Source organism: Martes martes (assembly GCF_963455335.1).
Source record: "Martes martes genome assembly, chromosome: 9".
NCBI classification, from domain to species: domain Eukaryota; kingdom Metazoa; phylum Chordata; class Mammalia; order Carnivora; family Mustelidae; genus Martes; species Martes martes.
In genome coordinates, this window is record NC_137896.1 from 118,884,296 (window position 1) to 118,907,388 (window position 23,093).

Here is a 23,093-nt window from a genome sequence, read left to right on the forward strand (position 1 = left end):
CTCAATCCTAGGACCCTGAATCATGACCTGAGCTGAAGGCAGACGCTTAACCAGCTGAGCCATCCAGGCACCCTGGGAGAGAGAGAGAGAGAGAGAGAGAGAGAGAGAGAGAGAGAGTCTTAAGCAGGCTCCAGGCTCAGTGCAGAGTCCAACTTCAGGCTCCATCTCACAACCCTGAGACCATGACCTGAGCAGAAATCAAGAGTGGGATGCTTAACCGACTGCGCCACCCAGGTGCCCCTTGATTGGGAAATTTTAAACAAAGTATGACAATGTGATGTTGACCAGACTGTAGGGAAACGTTCCACACTGATGGTGGAAATGAAGCCATAGAGCCCTTGAGGACGGCAGTTTGGTGCTATCTATCAATTTTTCACAGGCATACCTTTTGCTCCTCCATGGGGCTGCCGTGTGCCTCTGGACGTCTGCCTTTAGACTTGTTTTACGTGAGAGTCTTCAGTATTTAAGCTCTCATTAGCTTGGGTTTTCTGGTGTAGGAGACCAAAATGGGTCTTAACCGATAATCCCAGCCATACCACTTCAAGGAGTTTATTCCCGAGGTTGTCCGATATGTGTGTTCCAGCAGTGGAGTGTGGAACCATCTAAATGTCCATCAAAAGGAAAATATTTAAATACGTGCTGATGCTTTCATACACCCCCTGACAGGGGTTGCAGTGAGATTTTCCATGGGAATGAGGGTGCTCTCTGTGCGCCAATGTTCAATGACCTCCGACATGCTTTGTTAAGTGCCCTGTGTAGGAAATGCTACTATTTGTGTAAAAAATAAAAAAAAATACACCCTTGTAAAGATACAGACAATTTCTGGACAGATGTGTAGAAATGGATAATATTGGATGCCTCTGTGGCTGGGAGCTGTGTGTGGGGGCAGGGGTGGGGTGAAACACTTGCTCTTCACAGCATAGCCTTTTGGTACGTTCTGGATTTTATCGCATATATCTTTACCTATTCAAAAGTGATAAACAGAATAAAGGATGCCGTACCAGGAAGATGGTGCACCCTGAGAATGGGGACCCTGTCTTCACACTCACGACTACCAGGATTTCGAGCTGCTTCTAGATGCACAGTTCCCCCAAAACAGCGGGGCAGTTGGGAAGCACAGTTCTGCTACCCAAGAGCTGGGTAATGGTCCTGGAAAGACTGGATTCTAACTTGCTGTGTGCCTTTAGGCTGGTCACTTCCCCTCTCTGAACCTCAGCTGGACCACCTGATAGCCTAAGGACCTCCCAGGTCCCAGGCTCTGCTCTGGTCGGCGGGCCCATACGCGGTTCACCGCATAGCCACTAGGTGGCGTGCTGCCCCCGCTGCTGAGCGAGAACGTGGCTGAGGCCCACCCTGCTTTTAAGAACAATCAAGTCACCTAAGGGAATTTTCCGTCAAAAAGCATCCCCCATCTTGAGAATTGTAGGGTGAGTGATTCAGATATATGCAGAATGACAAAACAGAGGGGCTGAGGGCTCAGGTGGAAGATACAGTCAAGTGGTCCTCAACCAGAATGGCGGGGGAGGGAGGGGACAGCGGGTGTCCGCTGGCTTAAGAGGGTGGCTGGGACCCCAGTCCTGGCTCCAGGTTTTAGACGTCCTGTCAGTTCAGGGATATCTTGGTGGGGCTGGGAGCCTCGAAAGGCATGAGCTGTGGAATCAGGGATGGGCAGGTCTGTTGACCTGTCTGAGCCTCAGTTTCCCATATGCAAGATGAGTGTAATAATTATGGTTACCCTATAGGGATGATCTGGCAAGTCAAATCCTATATGTAGTTCTTACTAATCTCTGCCCTTGACACATGGGAGGGGGCGGTCAATGTAGCTGTCACGTGGATAAAGAGCAGAGAAACTGCTTCTATGGGGGACACCTTCTCCCTGGGATGGACATTCATGTCCCAGGGTCCAGACGAGAGGCATGAGGGCTTCTCAGAGGAAGGAGGTTTGAGGCAGAAATCTTCCAGAATGATTTTGCAGAAGGAACTAATCGTTGCTGGGCGCAGCAGGCATTCCCCAGCCATCCAACGTAGATGTTTCCCAGATTTTACTTTTTATGGGGACATGAGAGGAAAGGATTGCAGATCTCTGCTTAAAAGCCGTTCTGTTTAAATGTTATAAAATGTAAACGCTATGGAATAAGAAGGGAGGATGGCCTTTTTAAAGAAGTTTTTGGCCAAAGCCAGCATTGGAAGCTGCTGGAAATCGGTAGGGCCGTTTTCTGGGGGAAAATGACCTTTTCTCCACAGCAGAGATAGGTTTTAGCAGGGAGGGGGCAGGCAGGAAGATGACACGTCTTCTCCTGGCTGAAAAGTAACCATGCAGGAGGGGATTGGCACACTGTCCCCAGAGAGCGTCTCCCCCATGTTGTGTGCCTGAGGAAGGGGTGTCCTTTTGGCCACACCAAGGGGCTCTTTGCTCACCCCATGAGGCTGTCCCTCCCAGAAGGGGCTCCTTTTCAGTTCCACTCAAAGGACATCCCTGCTTGCTTTAGCCCTCAGAGGGTAGAGTGGAAACTGCTTTTCCTTCCCCAAAAGGAAGATGCCCAAGGAGCAGCAGATCCCAGCCTTTTTTCACCTTCTTTCTTCAAAAGAGTGCTAACAGAATGTTCCTGTTAGAATGTAGATTCCCAGATCGGTTGCCTGGAGATCGTCAAGGGATGGGTCTGTGAGCTGGTCCAGGCGGGCCTTGGGCTGCCTCAGCACCGTCTGATGAGAGGAATCTCGTTGAGGGGCCCTGGGGCAGGGGCTGGGGGACAGCACGGAATGATCCCAGAAGCGCGGGCTGGGGAGAGCTGGCCCAAGGACCACAGAGGCCCAATCTCAGGGACGCTGGCTGAGCAGATGAAGTAGCCCATTGCAGCCCAAAGCAAAGAGTGGCCTCATAGCCCAGGCTGGGGGGAATGAAGTGGAGGGGGAAGAACATTGTATTTTCTCTCCGGGCTCTGCTCCTTCCACCTGTGTGACCTTGAGCAAGTCATTCAACCTCCCTGAGTCTCGGCCTCATCTGAAAAATGGGGAGAGGGACTCCTGCCTTTCGAGGTGCATGCATCTGGCAGGTTCTCAACAGGGGCATCTGTTCTCTTTGCTCTAATAGACCATTTTAACTTGGCCCACGGGTTCCTGGGGCAGGCTTGAGTGTCTGCCTGTGCTATGGGGACAGGCCACGGTGGGCTAAGCCTATGCTCCTCAGAACTCTGCCCATACACACCCCTCCCTCGCTGAGGCCCCCCTGGGCCAGCCTGGCCAGGCTTCTCCCTGATACCCAGTCTCTCAGTTCAGAGCGGCTGACTCCCATGACCACCTCCTTGGTTAGTGCCTCAGTTTCCTGATGAACAAAATGAGGCAGATTGAGATACCTCTGGGGTTCCTTCCAACTCTGGCCAAATCTGTGAAATGATGAGTCCCGCATTATGCTGACAGTGGCCATGAAAGGTGAGCCCCAGGCAGATACTTCATGGCCCTGCTGGGGACAGTCCTCAGTGTCACCTCAGGGACATAGGGCATTGTCTGGAGGCAAGGGTCAGATTTTTGAGTGTGAACTGACGGGAAGGAAGGGGACAAATTCTCTCCACAGCTATTAGAAGCAGAGGCCTTTTGGCTAGAGCCTAGCTCTGCCTCTTCCCTTGTGTGACTTTGGACACATTATTTCAGCTTTCTACATAGAGTGTCCTGATTCACAAAGGGAGGGCAGAATCAGGCGGCCTCCTCGGGGCCTTTCAGGAATGACAGACCCATGAGGCTGGGACGGCTTGTTCCGAACCCGAGCTATCTGTAGGTTTCCCCACGAAGGTCCATCCGGTCCTCACTGTTGATGGGCTTGGAAGTGAGAGCTCCCCGCTTCCTAGGTGTTTGAGCTGTGGGATTTTGGACAAACCCACTGGCCTAGCTGAAGTGTGGAGCCCTCATGTGCGGCGAGGGGGCGGGCATGATTTTAACTGCTTCACACGTTCAGGGAGCAGATGAAGGGGTTAACTGTAAAGCGAGGGGCCAGGTTTGGTGAGTGAAGTGTCCATTTTAACACCTCAGAGCAGGGTGGAGTGAAGGTAGCCGCTGTTCATATTTTTAAAAAAAGATTTATTTTATTTATTTTATCGTGGGGAGTGGCAGAGGGAGAGAAGGAGAATCCTGAAGCCGACTCCCCACCGAGTGTGGAACCCGACACGGGACTCGATCCCAGGACCCTGAGATCACGACTCCAAGGCAAAATCAAGAGTCGGCTGCTCAACGGACTGGGCCACTGAGGTGCCCCTGATGTTCGTTTTTGATGCTCCCAGTGGGAATACTGTGCCAGCAGTGTGGGTGGTCTGGGCAGAATGCTGGCCCCAATGCCTGGAGAAGCTATTTCATTGCCCACCCGCACTCCCAGCCCAAGGCTGGCCCCGAAGGAGGTGGTGTCTGGGGGGAGGGACTCGGCTTTCCTCAGTTTCCTCAGCTGTTGATGGTGGAGGAGCCAGGTGGACGTGTGGCCCCAGCCCCTCCTGCCCTCAGCCGACTCCTGGAGGCTTCTGGGCCTCTCGCTGTCCTCCTTGAGGCAGGGCTCTGGGGCCACCACCGCCAGGGGTCTGATCTGTGGGCTGGAAGCTCTCGAGAAACATGAGGCCAGGGAGAGCCGGGGGAGTCCATCATGGGGTTTTAAAAATCTTCTCCCTTCTGGGCTGGGCTGCAGGCTCTCCTTAGCCTCCCTGGCAGATGAGGGTAGGAGGGAGGTATTGGGGGGGGGTGTTGGGGTGAGTAGCTTGTTCTCGGCCCTGGAAGCAGCAGCTGGGCATCCCGGGGCCCTCCAGCTCTGGGAGAAGCAGATGGCTGTGTGCTCCCTGCCGCTCCTCTGTCCAGACTCTATGGAGAGGGGACCCCCCCCTTCCAGGGAGCAGGTGCACCCGTCAGCCTGAGCTTTGCTGCAGGTTTACCTTCTGGAAACTCTAAATGACATGCATTGTTCCCCCATTCTGAAACTTCCCCTGGCTCCCTGTTGCCTACGGGCCCCCTCTTAGCTTGGGGGTTTTCCATTCTCCTCCTCCCTTTCTTCCTTCACTCCCTCCCACACTCACACACCACCCTCTGATGCCCGTGAGGCTCTAGAGAGGGAACCATGAAGGAGACGGATACAGAGCTGCTCTCCTCAGCCCACTCCCTTCCCTTCCCAAGGCAGCCCTGGGCTCTTCCCCTTGTTCTGGATCCTTCTGAGAGCATTCCCTGGGTGAGCCCAGATGAAGCTCCAGTCTCTGCCGTGCTGTTGCCACTGGTTATGCCCCAGCCTTCCCTCAGGGCTCGGTCAGGAGCAGCTCTCCCCTCGCCCACCTCCTGCCCAGCCTTGGAGCACCCCTTGTTTCAGCCACCGCTCAGCCGCCGCTCCTTCACCCTGACCTTCAGCTCTCTCCGCAAAGCTTGGCTGGCCATGAGACCACGCTTCTAGTGGTGGGGGGTGGGAATGGGCCTCGTCCATGGCTGTCCCTGGGGCCTAAGTCCTAGCAGTGGCACAAAGCATGGGAGTTCTCAGGGGGCCAAAGTTGGACGCCTCCAGGAGGGCACCCTCTTGCACTGTGGAGTCTGAAGGGGTCACTTGGCATCAGGATTCGAGGTGCTTCTTGGCCATCTTCATCTGAAGGGAAGCAGTTAGCCTAGCAGGGAGAGACTCAGGGAGTGTGGCATTGAAGTTCTCATGTGTTCAGCCCAGGCCTCGTGACCTTAGGAGAGGGGGCTGGGAGTATAAACCCGAAGGGATGGTCCCTAGGCCCACCACGAGATGTCAGAGCATCAGACAACACGCTCTGAAGTTGCTTCTGGAACACAGTGAGGCACCGGGTGGGGTTGTGTGTGTGTGGGGGGGGGGGGCGCTCTCCTTGTTGGGGTGGACCCTGTGGTCTGAGCAGCAGGATAGCCTGCCTCTGAGGCCACTGTTGTAGACATAGAACAGTCTCCCCTCGTCCCCACCTTGAGTGGCTTCGGTCCCAAATGGCAGGTGGCTGGGTGACTGGGCCTCATGATGTTTCCTCTGTCACCCTGGTGTGGGGGCCGGCCCCAGAGCTGAGGACGTAAATGGTGAACATTCCACAGTGGCTTAGGTGGCATGAGACCCTCATGAGACTCTTGGAAAGAGCCAAGAGGATGATTAAAAAGCCGAGACTGTCAAAGAAATGGTGTTTCATGGATTTGGGAGACTTTCCATTCACCCCCAGGCTGCTGGGTCCTGAGAGACCCCGTCTCATTAGTCAGAGGGACAAAGTTTCAGGTTACCCCCCCACTTCTACCTGCTCCCGGGAAAGGACGGACAGGGTGGGGTGAGGCTGGGTCTGTCCCTGTTCTCTCTCCTCTGCAGCCTGGCCTCCCTCCCTGCTCCCAGCAGCCTCAGCAGTGCCCTACTTAGACCCCAGGGAGGGGTCTGCCCATCTGTTCGCCGGGATGGGCTGGAGGGGGGAGGTGGCAGCAGATTCGTGTTGCGTGTATGCTGCCAAATCTGGAAGATTAATCCCAGATCGCTCAGGTCTTGGGAACAATGGAGTGGATTCCCTGCACCCTGCTCTTCCCTCCCAGCGGTCCCGGAAGCTGTGATCGGCTTACCATGACCCCCTAGAGGCTGCCGAAGCAGCAACTGGGGACCCGGTCCTCTGGCGGGGGAACAGTGGGAGGGTGACCCAACAAAGTGGCACAGCTAGCCAGGGGGGTGTGGCGGGTGGGTGGAGAAGGCAGAGACGCACGGTCTTGGTCAAACGCTGGTTCTGCAACTTACTGCTTGGTTGAGTGACCTTAGGCAAGTGATGGGACCGCCCTCGCCTCCTCTCCTCACCAGGGACACCGTTGTGCTTCCTTCCCCTGATGCGGCTCTGGTCACACACCTAGCCCAGCTCGGGACACATGCTTAATAAACCTTCTTTGCTCCACTCACCTCTGCCCCAACTGACCTAGGGCCCTGGAAAATCTGGCAGTTTCCTGTGGCAGATCTCAACTCTCTCAGGACAGCCTGATGGCTCTAGGGACGGCCGCCCCCTCAGGGTCAGACTGAGAGGGGCTGAGTCTGAGCTGGGAATCGGGCAGGAAGGACCGAGCTCAGCTCAGGATCTGGGGCTGGGGTGGACTTTGCCGAGTGGAGCAGAAGGAAGAAGCCCAAAGGAGGCAGTGCAGGGAAGGTGGAGCCGGGTGAGGAGCGCCTGCTGTTTTCAGCAAGTTCAAATCCCCAGCCCAGGTCAGTGACATCCGGGGACTCAAGGACTGTGCTCACGTGATGGGAGCCCAGCCACCTGCGAGCTTTGATTAAACAACCTGAGAGCACAGATAAAAGGAAGGAGTAAGTGGCTGGAGCCAGTAACCGTTCACCAAGAAGATGCCTTAATAAACGTCACCCTGAATTAAGGGTCCTCTATTTTGTCTAGTCCTCTTTGATATAGTCATCAAAGGCTTGAATAATGGCACCGGAGGCTGGATTATCAAATCTGTGGGTCACATGGAGCTGGGAGAGAGTGGGTATAGATTTAATAGTGGAACCGGGCTTCAACACCTGGAACGCCATCAAAAGCCTGAAACCAGATAAGATCTCGTAGTGCTAAGTCGGTGAGATCGTGCACTGACATTAAAAAGATCAACTGCTCTGCTCCGTGAGAGAGACGCCTGGCTCCCAACGTGTATCACAGGCAGACTCTTTCTCTTACCTGGAATTTGCTACCAGAATGCCCAGTCAAGGACAAAGAGATATCCTCAGGCCTCCCTGGTTTGGATCAATAAGCAGGAGAGCAGAGAGAGGAGGAAGGATCACTTTAGCTGTGAGTTGTCAGCTTGGGGGAAGAACGCTGTGTCCCCTCCCCCAACCTAGCCAGGGGGCGCAGTGGGCTCCCAGGAATCCCTCCTACAAATTACACAACACGGGGAGATGGCATCTGCTTCCCAGGTTGGGTGTCTACTTCAGAAACAAACTTGCTGCTCTACTCTCTGCCTGTTTGAACAAGGGCAAAGAATACTGGGGAGCGGGGGCAGGGCTCCCTGGGAGCTGTCTGCACTCTCGCCACCTGGCATGGTCAGGATGTGTGTGTGTCCAGTGATTCAAGTAGACACTGGAAGGTGGAAGGGCCAGCTTTGGATTTTTACAGCTCTCCGAGAGCTCTAGGTGTGGGGAAAGAGGAAGCTGGGAGGGGACCTCCCCCCTCCAAAGGCTGGAGCTCTGGGGGCACTGGGAGAGAACCTGGTAAGGACACCAGCTGCACAGTGTCCCCACTAGCCAAAAGTGTCTTTGTTCTGCCCAGGATGAGGCAGAAAGAGAGTTTTTACTACAAAAGCGAGGACGAAGCACAAGTGTGGTCTCCCATGTTGGACCTGTGCACTCTGGAAGGGTAGTGCCTCTTCAACCCCGCTGATGGCTCCAAAGCCAGCCCCAGGATGTGAGCCTTCTTCCTGCCCCTCTGATCTGGTAGTCAGACCAGAACATTCTGTACCTGGGATGACCTGGTCCCATGCTCCCTCTGTAGGGAACAAGAGCTGTGGAAGAGTCCTGTTTTGGGAATTTGGCAAGTGTTGAAAGCATCACTTTTCCCCCCAGAACCTTTGCCCTTCCGTCTGAAGGGCTGGAGTTGTTGGCTGGACATTCGGCTTCCCTTGGTCCCAAGTCTAGGGCTCTGGGCAGAGTTTGCCCAGGACGCAGGGTGAAGTGGGGAAAATGTTCATGACCCTTTGTCTCCTTCTGCTAGTGGGTTCTGTGAGCCAGGTCCACCTAGGGGCTCCCTGAACCATGGAAACAGCATGGCAAGCTGTGTGGGACAAGCCACTGGGACTGAGCACCAGCCTCGGCCCCGCACGTCTGCGGCCAAGGAGATGCCCCAGCGGCTGGTGTGGCTCTCAGATGCGGAGGTCACCATGAAATGGTCCCAGTTTTCAGGACCTCCTTCTGAGCTTCAGTTCTGACAGCTGTAAAATGGGAACGTTAACCCTCTCCTAAATCACAGGGTTTTCCAATGGTCAGATGAGAGACCGTAGTGAGAGAGCTTTGTCAATGGAAAATGCCATCGAGTGGGTTCTTGGGGGTTCACGGCCAGAGAAGATCACTGAGGTCAATTCCATCACAGCCCCTGGCCTAAGGGGGTGACTCCACACACAAAGCCCTCCCCTGCCGCTGGGAGACCTGGGGGCAGGGGTCTTCTGGTGCAAGTGAGAAATTTTCAGGATCCGAATGGCTCAACCTCAGAGATTAGCGACTTTCATCTGGCGCCCTTGTTGTGTGTGTGTTGGGGGCGGGTTGTAGGGGAGTGGAAAGTGAGCCTCTCTGGATACTAATCCTGGCTACATCGTTATCTTGCTTCACGACCTTGAGAATCTCACTTCCACTCTGTGAGCCAAAATCACTTCCTCTGAAAAAGAGGAGCTGGGCCAAGGATCTTGGTGTCTCTGTGTGTGTGTGTTTGTGTGTGTGTGTCTTTGCAATCTTCCAAAGGTGGTGGCGGTGCCCAAGGCTGTGTTCCAGCATCGCTGTCACCTGGGCAAGAGGAGGAGACAACGTCCTCTGTAGACAGCTCCTTCTACCCCCCACCCCCACCCCCCGGGAAACGATTTCTCAGCCTTCCAACTGGGACCTAGCTCTGGGAGTCAGAGGGGGCCCCTACTTGATGCTTCTCAGTGGAGATGGCCACAGGCGCCCTGGGTGGGGAGGCTGGCATGGCCAACATGGGCGATTTTCCTACAGAAGTTTTCCCCTGGTGTTGGCTTCCTGAGTTAAGTAGTAGGGATGTTGGGGGGCTTGGCGGGGGCTCGTGCTGAGCCTGTAGAAAGAACTAGATGGTCTTCAGTGGGAGTTGGGAGGGCCTCAGGTGGGACAGGATTTCTTAGCTCCACTGGCATCTGCCATCTTTGGAGGGTGACATTTTTAGCTTCATAGTATCCCCTCTCACCAAGGTTCTGAATTAGAAATGATGGGCCCTGAACAGCTCTGTGAAAGGACACAGTGAGGTGGGTGAGAGCTTGGGGGCCATTGGTTCTGGGCTCAGATCCCAGCTCTGCCACCAATCCGAGGCTTGAACCTGGCAAGTGAGCTGCTCCGAGCCTTGGTTTGAGCGGACACGTGATTGAGAATAACATGTGTATTTTGCAAAGGTCATGGTCCTCAGTTACAGAAGGACTTATAAGCAAAACTCCTTTTAGAATTTACTGAGGGGAAGGACAAGCCTCTTGAAGAGACAGATGTCACTCGATCGGCATGTCCCAAAGTGTGCTCTGTGAACCCAGGCTGTGAGGAGGCGGCATGCAGAGGCGTCTGGTACTATGAACTAACTTGGGGAAGGCCAAGTTAAGTACAGGTAAACGGCTGTGTCTGCTGCGGGGTTTTCCTAACCTTCACTAAACCAAGATCGCTCAGGAAGCTCCACGCGTGAGTGACGTGTGCCGCATTTCCCCAGATTTGTATGCCCATGGAACTCTTTTCGCACAAAGCATACCACATTTGGGACCCATTTGGGGAGGAGCTGTCATTGCACGCCTTTCTCTCTGGGCTCACAGGAAGATTCTGTGTCTATCTGAAGCTTACACAGATTAACCACATCAGCGGGGATCTTGGTATATTTATACCCCACATCCACTCTGCGGTGCTGGTTTTCTATTTTTGTTTTGCTGTATATATATTTTTTAGTGCAGGATGCCTCCGATGCTGGGCGGAAGTGAGGAGGTTGGGGATGGCATCCCGCGGGGATAAAGAGACCACAGTAGTTCTCCAGACGGTTCTGAGTCTGTAGGAGCTAAGGGCGGGGTGCTGGGGGCGGGTCATCACTACCATCATTCCGATCACCCCTTGGAAGACTGGGGTGAATGTAGCCCCTTGGGGATTCCTTCAAGTTCTGATTATTTTGCTCCCAGTGAGGAAGAAAGGAGGGCAGGTGTCAGCATATTCATGTCCCGTAAGAGCGGCTTAAGAAAGTAAAAGCGACCTTGTGCTGGTCCCTGCTGACCTCAGAAATGACATCATTTCTATTGTTGCATTTAGCTTTGCTATGAAAGAGAGAGACAGCTGGGCCACAGGCAGGAAGCCCTGGCTATGGATGGGGTAGTCTTAGGTGTGGGGAGCAAACGGGGACTAAGGTCCAGTTCTGTCACAACTACGCTCAGAGCCGTGGGCCAGCCAGGATCCCACCAGCAGGTGCGGGGAGCACGGTCCCATGAAGACCAGAGAGGAGTCTGGGTGCCATCACCTCTTTCTTTGAACTCTGAACCCCCAATAAATAGGTTTCTCCCTGTATATTTCAGGTAATCCAAGTGAGTAGATGTGAGAACTTGGAGAAGTTGCCCGTACCTACCCCTCCCCCTTTATTTCCCTGGAGCATTTTGACCTGTAGGGAGCAAACCATTAGTGGACAGAGAAATCAGTTTAGTGGGTTGTGACCAGCATTTTATAACACGAACTAGAATAGAAAGTTCTAGAATGCGGCATTGGCTATAGAAGGGGTTAAATATTATTTCACAGAGGATAGATAGGTAGGCAGAAAGGCATGCAGATAGATAGAAATGGGGTTGTGGTGGACAAGGTGTTACTGTGGGCCGTACTCAGTGACATCTGGAAGCTTCTGGCACCAGCTGGGAGGGCACATCTTCTCCCCAGATCTTTTCTGGGATCTGGGGCCCAATCCCAACCCAGTTATCCCTCTGCACCCAGAAAGAAAAATACCCCGAAGACAGGTGCTTGTGATGTGTTTTCCGTTGAAAAGACATTTTTGTGTCAGTCAGACCCCTAATCCCGGGAGTCCCCGCTGGTAGAGAAGAGACTCCCCACTCTGGCAGACAGGAAGCGGTCCCTGTCAGCTGGGGTGCGTCCGGCCAGACTCTGCAGGCTGCGTGAAGAGTGGGAACACTGGATTTGGAATTCTCAGTCTGGTTCTAATACTGGGCCTGACAGTCATTTCTGTGTGACTCACGGCAAGTGACTTGCCCTCTCTGGGCTTCTGTGTACTCACATACAAGGGGAGGACTGGACCAGGTGATCTCTCTTCAAAGGTCTTATCTTGCTCTCATAGGCGTTCCAGGATGACACTGAGAAAATCTGGATCTTGGAGGAAATTACAAAAGGGATGGCAGGGTTCCCCCAGGTTTCTTCCTAAGGCCCCTGAAGCAAAGGCTTTGGTCAGCCTGAGGCGCGTCAGCTAGGTGTGTCTGTAGACCTCGGCGGGGCGCATGGCCGCTCCCTGGCAGTGCCAAGGGTACACGATACAGAGGCAGCTGAGCCTGAGCCCGGTCTCCATGGACAGCATTTATTAGACGCCATTCTCAGTGTGAAGACAGATAGGCAGGAGGGGCGGAAGGGAGGCTGTGGCAGCCGTAGCCTTTGGGGTCCAGGGGCTGCCCGGGGTGGGGTGTGGGCGTGGGGGCCTGTCACCCACACGTATTGCATATTCTGTGGCAGTGTGCCCAGGCATAAGGCATTGGGGAAGCAGAAAGGCTGCCTGCAGTGGGAGGGCATGAGGGGGGAAGCAACACTGGCCTTCCAGCCCCCTGGGAAACACCCAGCTGGATACCGAGCAGTCTGCCGTGCTCTGCGGAGGACCCTGGGCCTCCTTCCTCACCATCTCCCTGCGACTTTGGTTGTGGCTCCCTCGGGACTGACGGGACAGGACCCCTCGAGGGCAGGGTCACACACAGGACAGAGGCAGCCAGCACTGCCCCGCACCCCCACACAGAGACACAGAGGGCACCCCGGGTCCCGGGCCTTCTTCTCCTTGGCACCTGGGCAGCCAGCCAGCGACTCCACACAGAGACAGGACTCACACACAGGCTAGACTGCTTCTCTCTCGGGGTTCCCAAAGGCTGGAGCCCGTGGCAGGGGGTTGGCTGAGGCCAAGCGCCCTGGGGGTCCCCTACTCCAGCTTCCCCGAATACCTGGGCTGACCTTGCTCAGCCGTGGTAGAGGACTGACATGGGTACAACACGGGAGGGCAGTCTTGAATGGGAAGAGCCCACCCCCCCCCCCGCCCACCCCTTGAGGCTGCCCGGAGACACGGGGCCAGCTCCAGCCGTGGGGCCAGCAGTGGTGTCTAGGGCCTCACCTCCTTCTGCTGCTCTGCGCCCGGGCTTTCTGGTTGCAGGCGGGGTGGGCAGTAGGCCCGCCGGGTCCAAACTCCCTACCTGGAAGGGGCGGTCCTTGCTGCAGCCTTAATTTATCTCCACTACCTGGGACACAGGCACCAACACCAGCTGCGGAGCCAGGGATGATGTCCCGGTAGGATACACCTGACATTTCTAGCTCATTCTGCCCCATTCCCCAACCCCCACAGTCTCGGCTCCTGGCCTTTCTTCCACGAGCCTCAGGCCTGCTTCTCGGTCTGTAAGCAGGCAGTCCAGGAACTGAGGGCTCCTATCCAGCCTCAGGGGCCCATTCAGAAGGCCTGCCTTCTGGCCAGGTCGCGTAGAGGCTGAGCCCCGATACCAGCTCTGTCCTGGGGTCTGGTTCTGGTTGAAGCCCCAGGGGCTCACACAACAACTCGGTGCGCTGGGCAGGAGCCTCGCTTTCAGCAGCGGTCAGAGGAGTCCGAAGGAAAGGGAGCCGAGGCTCAGAACAAGCAGCCTGGATTCTCGTTCCCCTGGGCCTCTTGCCATCTGTGTCACCCTGGGCGAGGCACGTGGCCCGTCTGGGTGTCCTTATCATCTGTGAAATGGGGGTGAGAACTCCCGCCCTGATGATCTAACCAGGGCACTGTGAGAATGAGTGAGTAGTCAGGACAGGGTTTTCGGAGGCTGAAACTCATTCTGCAGATTCATTGTCAGCAGTGGCTGGGGATGGCAAGTATGAAGTGTTCTGTTTGATTCTAAGGGCAGTGTCTGAGGCTGGACTTGTCTTAGCCCAATGTGGTTGGAGGCCAGTGAACTCTCATCCACCACTCTGCAGACTGGGGGTGGGGGCTCTGCCTCCCCGTCCCTTTTCTGTCCCTCTGACAGCCTGCCTGTCCTTGCTTCAGTCTGCCTGCCTTCTGGGGACTAGCTCTAGGGACTGCTGGGTTTCCACTTTCTCCATTAACTGCAAAGCCATGCAAAACAACACAAAAGGTAGTGGGAGGTTAGGAGACACAGCTGGGGATGAGGAAGGGGAGTGGGGCTGAGTGGGGGTGACCTGAACAAAGACACCCTGGCCTTTGAAGCCTCGGGAAGGTAGGAGACCTGGCAGGACAGAGGTATAAATAGAGATGCAAACTTACACAGAACATGAAGTTCCCTCCAGACGGAGGAGGACGGTGGGGGGTGGTCTGGGTACCAGCAGGGCCTCTGAGAACTGGGGAGCTCCTTAGATTTCCAGAGGGATGGGAGGCTCCCAGCTTCTGCCTTCCCTCCCCCACCCCCCACCCCCCACCTTTCACATTTCTTGGAATTTGCGGGGCGCGGATGTCCCGAGACATCCTCAGAGCCCGGGCTCCTGCCAGCTGGTGCGCGAGCAGGCACAGTTGGAGATGGGGGTGCTGGGGGGAGGGTGGTGAGGGGTGTGGGGGGAACCCCATGGGGCCTCTTGGACCCCGGTTGCTCCTCGTCCCCCGCCCCCCCGTCCCTCCCAGGTGCTCCAGGCCCCCGCGGGGGCGTTCACACGGAGCTCCTGCGCTTCATGAGGCCGCGGAAGGTGGACAGGCTGTGCAGGCCCGTGGACACGGAGCTGATGGCCGAGCGCTGCGCCCCGCTGCACAGGCAGCGGTGTGAGGGCGTGTCGCTGTAGCGGCCGCCCCCTCCGGGCGACGAGTGGCTCTGCTCGACGCACGTGTCGGACGTGGAGAGGTCCCGCGGGATGATCATGGGGATGGAGTACTGCAGCTTCTCGCGGCTCTTGTACCAGAGGCACGAGCACATGGACTGGAAGTGCAGCACCTCGGCGTACACGTTGCGGAAGCCGCCACCGCCGCCTGCCGCGGCCGTGGACGAGGCGGTGTCCGTGGTGTGCGCGCTGCCGCCCGCGCCCCCGCCCCCGCCGCCCCCGCCGCCCCCGCCCGCCTGCCCGTTGCGCGTGAGCAGCGCGCGGTGCTCGGCGTCGCGCTTCTCGTCCTCGGCGTTCATGGTCATGAAGCGCAGCACCACGAGATTGAGGAAGGCGCCGATGACCGTGAGGCCCGTGAGGATGTACACGAAGCTGAAGGCCACGTACTGCGGCTGCGTCTGCAGCGCCTGGTCCTTCTGCAGCGCCACGTAGTCGCCGAAGCCAATGGTGGTGAGCGTGATGAAGCAGTAGTAGTAGGCCTGGAAGAAGGTCCAGTGCTCGTAGTAGGAGAAGGCGGCGGCGCCGATGCACAGCGTGCTGATGCACGAGAAGAAGCCGATGAGCACCATGTTGGCCATGGACACGTCGGCGCGCCGCATGCCCAGCCCCCTCTTGGCGCGGTGCAGCAGGTACTTCACGAAGGTGTTGATGCGTTCGCCCAGGCTCTGGAACATGACGAGCGTGAGCGGGATGCCCAGCAGTGCGTAGAACATGCAGAACACCTTGCCGCCATCGGTGCTGGGCGCCGCGTGGCCATAGCCTGGGGGAGGGGAGGGTAAGAGGAGAGAAAGCACTGCGCTGCGGGGCTGCTCTTCCAGAAAGCCTGGCCCCCCTCTCTGAGATCTCTGCCCTCCACATCCCCCGCTTTGCAGATTCGGACCTCTCCTTCCAGCAGGAGAGAAGACAGCACACACTTAGGGTGCATCCTTGACCCCGTATGCTATGCCAGTTCCTTGCTGGTGCTCTTGGTTTACTCGTAGGGTAGGTAGGAAGGAAGGAGGAAACAGGCAGGGTTAAGTGACTTTTCCAAGGTCACAGCCTTTGGAAGTAGAGCAGCCCACTTTTGAACTAGAGTCTGTTTGGCTTCAAAGACCTAGCCTTTCTAAATCTAGAGAAGGAGATGACACATAGAGCTGAGGGAGGCAGCAGGGAGAGTGTGAAGGGTGCCGGCGAGTCATTTGGGAAACGTGGGTTCTAGTTCAGTGTCTGTGGGCTTTTGACCTATTCCTTGTCGTCTCAGGGCCTCAGTTTCCTTGACTGTAGTGGATGGAGGTAGGATATCCCGTGATTCAGTGTGGAGGGAGGGAAACTGAGACATGGATGGCTCCTTAATCATTTCCCTGCTTCCAGCCAAAGCTTATGAGGGGTAGCTGGCAACTGGGGCCCTCCAGTCTCCATGAGGCATCTGGTTGACCCATGTTGGGGGTCAAAGGGGACATTGCCTCTCTACTAGCTGGATGAATGATGCTCTGGGGTCTTCATCAGCCCCTAGTCTGGAGCCCTGGAGTCATCCTCTAGGCCGGACCCTGAAGTAGGGTCTGTCCTCATGGAGAGGTGACATTGCCCTTGTTAAAGCAGAGGCCTTGCCTGTCCTTCCAGGTGGTACCGTCACGAGCCAGACAAAACAAACCCCTGTCTCCTCCACACTGCCCAAAGCCCTCACTGAGCCCAGAGCCAGGCAGAAACAAAGCCTCTCTCTGAGCCAACCATCAAATGGCCTTAAGTCAGGAGTTGTGTCTGGAGACCTGGAGGGGAAAGACACTAGATGGGAACTCAGAAGCCCTAGGCACAAGTTCTGGCCCTGTCATTAGTAGCTGTGTGACCTGGGGCTAATTATTCAGCCTCTCTGAACATGTTTCCTCCTTTGTAAAATAAAGTCTGCTGGTCCTGGACCTGCTTTTTTCACTGGGCTGTTAAGATATTTATTACTTTTATTAATAAGATTATTATAATAAAATAATGCTGGTTGGCAGGATTTCCAATTCTTCCTCCTCCTGAAGCCTTATAAAAAATGTAACCAAATGTTTTTTCCATGCAGCTGTCCAGGATTCCTCACTGGAAGGGATCTTCTCTGCTTTGAGTGGCACTGAGAATGTTCAGCTTTGAACCCCAGGGCCAATATTACCACCATCCCTGCTCTGTCCCTTAGATCCCCCAACTACATATGTACAGCTAAACACTGGCTTGGGGTGGCAGGGTGGGCATGGCTGTACCTTGTCATGCTTCTCGCAAGCTTCCTCTCCCATTGCCCGCCACGCCCATGGAATATGCCCAAAATATGTGGACAGCAAGGTAGGGTACCCTGTGCTTTGATGTCTGATCTGAATTCAACTCCTGACTCTGCCGTGGACTGTTTTTGGTTTTGTTTTGTTTTGTTTTTTAAAAACCCCTGTGAGCCTTAGTTTCCACATGTGTAAAATGGGGCTAATAAGTAGAACCTGCCTCCCAGGGCTTTTCGGGAGAAATAAATGAGATAATGTGTATAATGCACTAAGCCTGGAGTCTGGTACATATCAAATGCTCAGTAATGGCTCACGATGATTAGCAATGAATGAAGTGGCAGATTTCCCTTTCTTTTCCAGGCTGGGGGGCATCTCAGTTCTGGTCAAGTTGGCATCTCTAACAGCCCAAGACCATTTGAATCGTCAACCTCAGGGAGACCTGGGGATAGCTGCCTGGAGTGTGTGAGGCTGTGGGATGTGCTTAGAATGGGCTCCCCTGCTCCCTACCAGGCCACCGAGCTGGTTGACTGTGCCAGGGGCCTGGAGAGTTGAGCCGTTGAGCCGCCATGCCTGGCCTGTCTGCGTCCCAGCAGGGTGAGAACAGATTGTGCCCGCCAGCCCGGCCACGGCAGCCAGACCACAACTCACCTCGACAGCTGGGCAGGCCCCGAGCCAGAGCTGCTTCTCATCCTGTCCTTTCCTGTCCCCTGGGGCCGGCACTGCACTGGGTGTGGGGGAGGGCGCAGCACTGTGGATGGGTCCTGACAGGGACTGGGTAGCTCAGGCCCAGCCCTGGCTTGACCACATACTGCCTGTGTGAACTTGGGCAAATCCATTTCCCTCTCTGGACCTCTTTTGCCTTGTCTGCACTCCGGGGGACAGGGAGTGGTTTGAGCTACTGCTGTTATACCCAGCTTGGGTGCCTGGGAACAGCGCCGTCGGAGGTGGGGAAGGGGAGACTGGAAGGGCAGGTATTTCAGAAACTGCGGGGTTTGTGTTGAAGCAGTGGTGATGGGATTTCATAGGAAAAGGCCACCTGAGAGTGTGGTCTAGGGGTAGGGTTGCCTCTGTGGGGTCAGTGACACAGAGGAGAAGGACCCCCTCTCGCTGTCACCACCACCTCGCCCTCTGAGGAAGTCTCTGATTTCTCTTGGAGCTGCCGTCCTTTAGGGAAACCCAGCGTCTGCAGGCCTGGTGCACCACGGCTGCCTGCAAGGTCCCCTAGATGCAGAGGGGCCTTCTCTGGACTGAGCGCCGCCCCTGTCCCAGCAGACATGAGGCCACCTTCTTCCCCCGGGGCCTGTCTGCACACGGCGACCTCCCTGCCTCTGCTGGCTCCCATCCTGAGCGCCCCTGCATTTTCCCCAGCTCCCAGCCGGAAGAGACACCTCTTTCCCCTGCCTGCCCCCTGGTGGTGTTCAAAGCAGTAGCACAGCCAGGCTTATCCAAAGGCTCTACCAACAGCTCTACCCAACAGCTCTACGTGCTGTCCTGTCCAGGGTGGCCCCAGGCTGGATGTGCCTCACCCTTGGGGTCAGAGGCTCCCCCACCCCGGGCCCACCGTCCCTCCCTCCCTCCCTACCGCAGATTGAGGCTTAAGGTCTTATCCTTCAGATACATTTTAAACTTTAATCCTGAAAAACTTCCACAAGGCCATTATTATGACTATCTCTGTTTTATAGCTGAAAAAGGCTGGAGAGGCCTTGTGAGTTGGCCAAGGCCTCCAAGACTTTCTGACTCATCGCTCATTCCGGAGCCTCAGAGCCAATCCATCACGCAGGAAGGGTGACCAGGACGGGAAACTGAGGCCCTGAGAGGAGAGCCCTCCCCTTGGAGCCTCATCCTTGGGCACTGCCCCGAGCCGGAAGTGACCCAAGCAGCAACAGGAGTGCGGTGCCCGGGAGACCAGATGCTTCTGCAAGTACCTGGCCCAGGGTCAGCACACTCCCGTCCCTTCAGCTGTTCCCTTGTCACTGGGTGAAAGGGCAAGGGAGCTGTGAGGGCCTGCTGATGTGGGCGCCCAGCTGGGAGGGGTGCCAGCTGGGGTAAAGCCAGTCCCGGGGGGCCATGGAACTTCTGGGAAGTAACGGGGAGTTTGGCAAGGCCTGTCTTTCTGCCAGCAGGCCTGCCGCCTGCCTGGGCCTTGCCCACATTGGGTGTGGGTTTACGAGAGAGGGGCCAAAGGTAGTCTCCACCTTCTCCTTGCTGTCCAGCTCTGCGAGGCTTTGGCCGAGGGGCTCTGTCTGTCCTTGCGTGTCACCGGTTCTGGGGCTGATTCCCTGAGAACCCTCCCTCCCAGGACCTGATGGCCTGACCAGCCAGAACTCATGGACCAACCACAAGACTCTAGCCACTGCCTCTCAGAGCTCTGGCCTGGGCTCTCCCTGCCCCCTCATCTCCCAGCCACCCTCCCTGAATCCTCAGACATATGGGTTCTGAGAGCCAGGAAAGTGCTTCGTGATCCTATGACCCAGTCCTTCTGCTGTATAGATGAGGACATAGAGGCCCAGAGAGGTAAAGTGAGCTGCTCAAGGTCACACACCCAGTGAATGGCAGAGCCAGACTATACCCGAGGGTCCTCAGTTCCAAACTCAAAGCTCTGTCCTCTGCCCTGTGGCTCAGTGTGACCAAGGTTGACTTGTTCATTCAACAAGGGCCGAGCAGCACCCACTTGCAAGCAACTTAGCTAAGAGATGGTTCTGGAACCTGGCTGGAGGCATACAATTCACCTGAGGAAGACAGGTGGCTAGACGTATTAATTAATTATGTGGTCAGACATAAATATTAATTATGGATATTTGGGGCAACAGGAAAATGAGAGGTGGGCAGGAGGCTCTGGGCTACAGTTTCTCTGTTTTCCTCCTGATATCACCAAGGAGCTCAGAAACTGGCCAAAGCTGTCTTCTGGGGATAGGAGCCCAGCTCTCCCTCCCTCCCAGCCCCTGCCCCTTAATGGATTTTTTCTCTCTCAGTGGCCAATTTCCTTCTAGTCAAAGCACAAATAGCTAGCCTGAATCCTTGGTGATGGCCTTGGCTGGACTGGGCTCAGCTGGCCATTCCCCACTGACTTCCTGTGCCCCTTAGTCTGAGTGCCTGACCTCTTACCCCTGGCCTAGTCGGCTACAAAGCCAGAACTCTGGACACAGCCTTGGGCAGAGAAAAAAAGCACAGGGCTACGGAGGCAGGAGATCTGGGTGTCTGACTTAACCCTGGCCATAACCAGTTTTGTGTCTTGAGCAAGTCCTTTACCCGCCCTGGGCCTCAATCTCCCTCCTCTGTGACATGCAGGATAGGGCAGAGATAAAAAGTACCCATCATTTTCCCTGCTATGGATGCCCTTCTGTGATTTCTTCCTATTAACCCACCCATTTGTAGAATCTACATTTTGAGAGACGTTATTTATGAAGAACGAGGTGTTGATCAGTGCTGCGTAGCTGCTGCATAGAACAGAACAGGCACTGGATAGATAATTGTGAAAGCAAGAATTCATTCTTTCCCCATGAAAATGAATTAAGAGCAGCCCTGCCAATCAGAACTTCTGATTAGCATGGGCTAACTGAATCTAGAGACTGAATTAAGTTACTCTTATGCTTTTGAAGTACTGAAAATAGATTATTTCTATTTTCTACAGGGGATCTCAGCAGTTTAGGGATGCATGTGACTGCACAGAGCGGGTGAGTAGCTCATCTTCTAGGGCCTTGGTGTCCTCTTTGTAAGCTGGGAACCATGACCCACAGACCTCACAGAGTTGCTGTGGGCATTTGAGGTGTTGGCAGACTTATGCTTAGGGCATTAGCATCTATGAATATTAATTATGAGTATGAATATTTTGGGGGAACATCAAGATGAGATGGTCTTTAAAGTTCCTTTTGGCACCAGCAGTCTGATTCGTGTTTCCCAAAGTTAATTTCCTGGAACACCAGTTCCATGGACTGCTCCTAACTGTTGGACGAGAGGAGGATTGCTGGGTTCGATTAAATGGGAGGAATGCTGAATTTAAGAGATTTGTCTTCATTGGATTTAAGTGTCAACTCTATCAGAGCCACACTCGGGCTAAGGCACGAGGCTGGTCAGAGTTGGGGGAATGGGCTAAGGTTTCCCACTTATTTGACCTCTGAGCACTTTCTTTACAGTGCATGTAGCTGGACAAGTGTTTCTAGAACACGATTTGGGAACTGCTTGTCTATAGCATCAAGAACTCTAAGGTCTTCTCTCTAGGTCTCTGACTTTGAGAGTCTCAGATGTCCCATCTCTGGCTGGCCCGCCCCTTCTGTAGATTAGAAACAGGCAGTCCTTGGCAATGCTTGGCTGCATCCCGTTTCCTGGTTCCCCGTAGACCTAGTTATCTAATGTAAATACGGTCACCAGCCAGGCTAATGTTTGCCCTGAGCGAAGATGGATCAGACCTGTGGCCCGAGGCACCCAAAGGCTGTGAACTTGCCAAGCCGGGCTTGTGCAGAGGTGGACACGGGGAGGGGGGCTGCCCTTGGAGCTGCCTGGGCCTGGTGGGGCAGCCAGAGAGAAGTGGGGGGGGGGGGTGAGGAAGACACAGGCAGCTCCAGGGGACCAGCCGCAAGACACAGGTGCCCCCAGAGGGTAGCTGGGCTCTCCTGCGGGGCCTGCAGAGGGCACTCAGGACTGAGCCCTTGGGTCCCCTCAGAAAGGCCCACTGAGCACCCCACCTCCTCAGGGGCCTGAGGCAGACAGGGAGCCGCCCCCTTGGTCTGGAGATGGCTGCAGTGTGGAGCCAGGAAGTGGGATAGGAGGCTCCAGGGGAGTCTAATTGGTGTGTTAAAGGAGATGAGGCGGAAGGAAGCTGGCAGGATCGCCCAGGCCCTTGGAAGGAGGGAGGAGGCTGCCAGGCTTGGGGGAGAAGGGGAGGAGAAGCAGGCCTTCTCCTCCAACCTCATGGTCCAGCTCTGACAACACCTTTCCCAGAACCCTCCGGGGTCTTTCCTAGTGCTGGAGACTCTGCTCCCCCTGCCTGGGCACAGCACCCGCCTTTTTGCTCTCAGGTCTAAAGAGAAAGTCTGCAGGGCTCTGAGCTCCCAGGGGGCTGTCAAGTCCCCTCAGCGTCCAGTGCAAGGCCTTGTGGGAACCGCTGCCGGAAAATGCCGTTCTATCCAGAAGGCTTCGAAGTCTGGGGTGCGGAGTTCGGGAGAGGAGCCTCCCCTTAGACACCCAGCGTCGGGCGGGGGGGGGAGGTGGCCTTGGCAGGAAGGCCTTTAGTGACTCACACCTCCTGTCCTTCCTGTGGCCCCAGGCCCCTGCAAAGTGAGGTCAGCTTCAGGGCACCAGAAGGAATCCCCCTGCCCTAGACCTGGCCAAGACCTGAGCAAGGCCTGAGAAACCACCAGGGCCTCACAGACCTGGGTTGGGGGGAGGGACCAGTGTGCACAACTGGGTCTGGAGTTTGTCCCCTCCATGCTAGCGCTCCCAGGAAGGACAGCTTGGCAGCCCAGAACCCTCCCTCCCTCCATCCTGCGCCCTTTTCAAGGCCTCTTCCCCATCTTCCCAGCTCCTCTTTCAACTCTTCTTCCCATTCCCCACTGGCAGGTGCTCTCCCTACCCCTGCTTTCCCACCACATTTGGCACATGGAGGCCCACTGCTCTCTCCTCTCTCCCTTTTAGCTCTACCCCATCCACATGAACCTCACTGCTATGATTCAGGGTCCCCTGGAGTACAATAGCCCCTACCACTCCCATCCCCCACCCTCCCCAGGCCCACGTGGGATTAGGGGGAGCTAAGGGGGAGGGTGCTGGTGTCATGGAAAATCCCTGCGGCAGCCAAGGTCAGTGTTTGCAGACACAGCCTGGCCTGGAGCCAGGCCTGCCTCCCCGGCCAGCTCCCTCCGGCCTATCCCAGAGGCTGGCTTTGCACGGGGGCCCTCGGAGGCACCCCAGAGCTGCTTTGGGTGCTTGGGGCTGCAGGGCCGATCAGCCCTGGAGGGCGCAAGACTATGTAGTTCAACCCACTCATTTTATGGATGAGTAGACTGAGGCCCCGAGAGGGACAGGGACCAGGACATCGCACCACTAACAGAGCCAGGACTGGCATCCGGGGCCCTCTGTCCCCGTCAGTCCTCACTGCAGAGGGGAACATCCTGAAATCTGTTCTGGTGGACGAAGGAATAGTGAAGGCTGTTGTCAAACACCATTAAATCAGGGGCTAGCTTGAGGTTGGC

The 23,093-nt window shown here is 55.7% G+C and overlaps 1 protein-coding gene across 1 annotated transcript in view; it reads right to left on the reverse strand.

Moving 5' to 3' along the window:
- Window positions 1-14,520: 14,520 nt before the first annotated feature.
- KCNK3 (potassium two pore domain channel subfamily K member 3) overlaps window positions 14,521-23,093 on the reverse strand; it is a gene marked incomplete at both ends in the record, with an annotated part of 35,319 nt that continues 26,746 nt past the window's right edge. Inside the window, one exon of the mRNA XM_080814176.1 lies at window positions 14,521-15,446. Within this exon, the coding sequence (XP_080670302.1) occupies window positions 14,521-15,446 (926 nt within the window). The remainder of the gene's footprint in view (window positions 15,447-23,093) is intronic.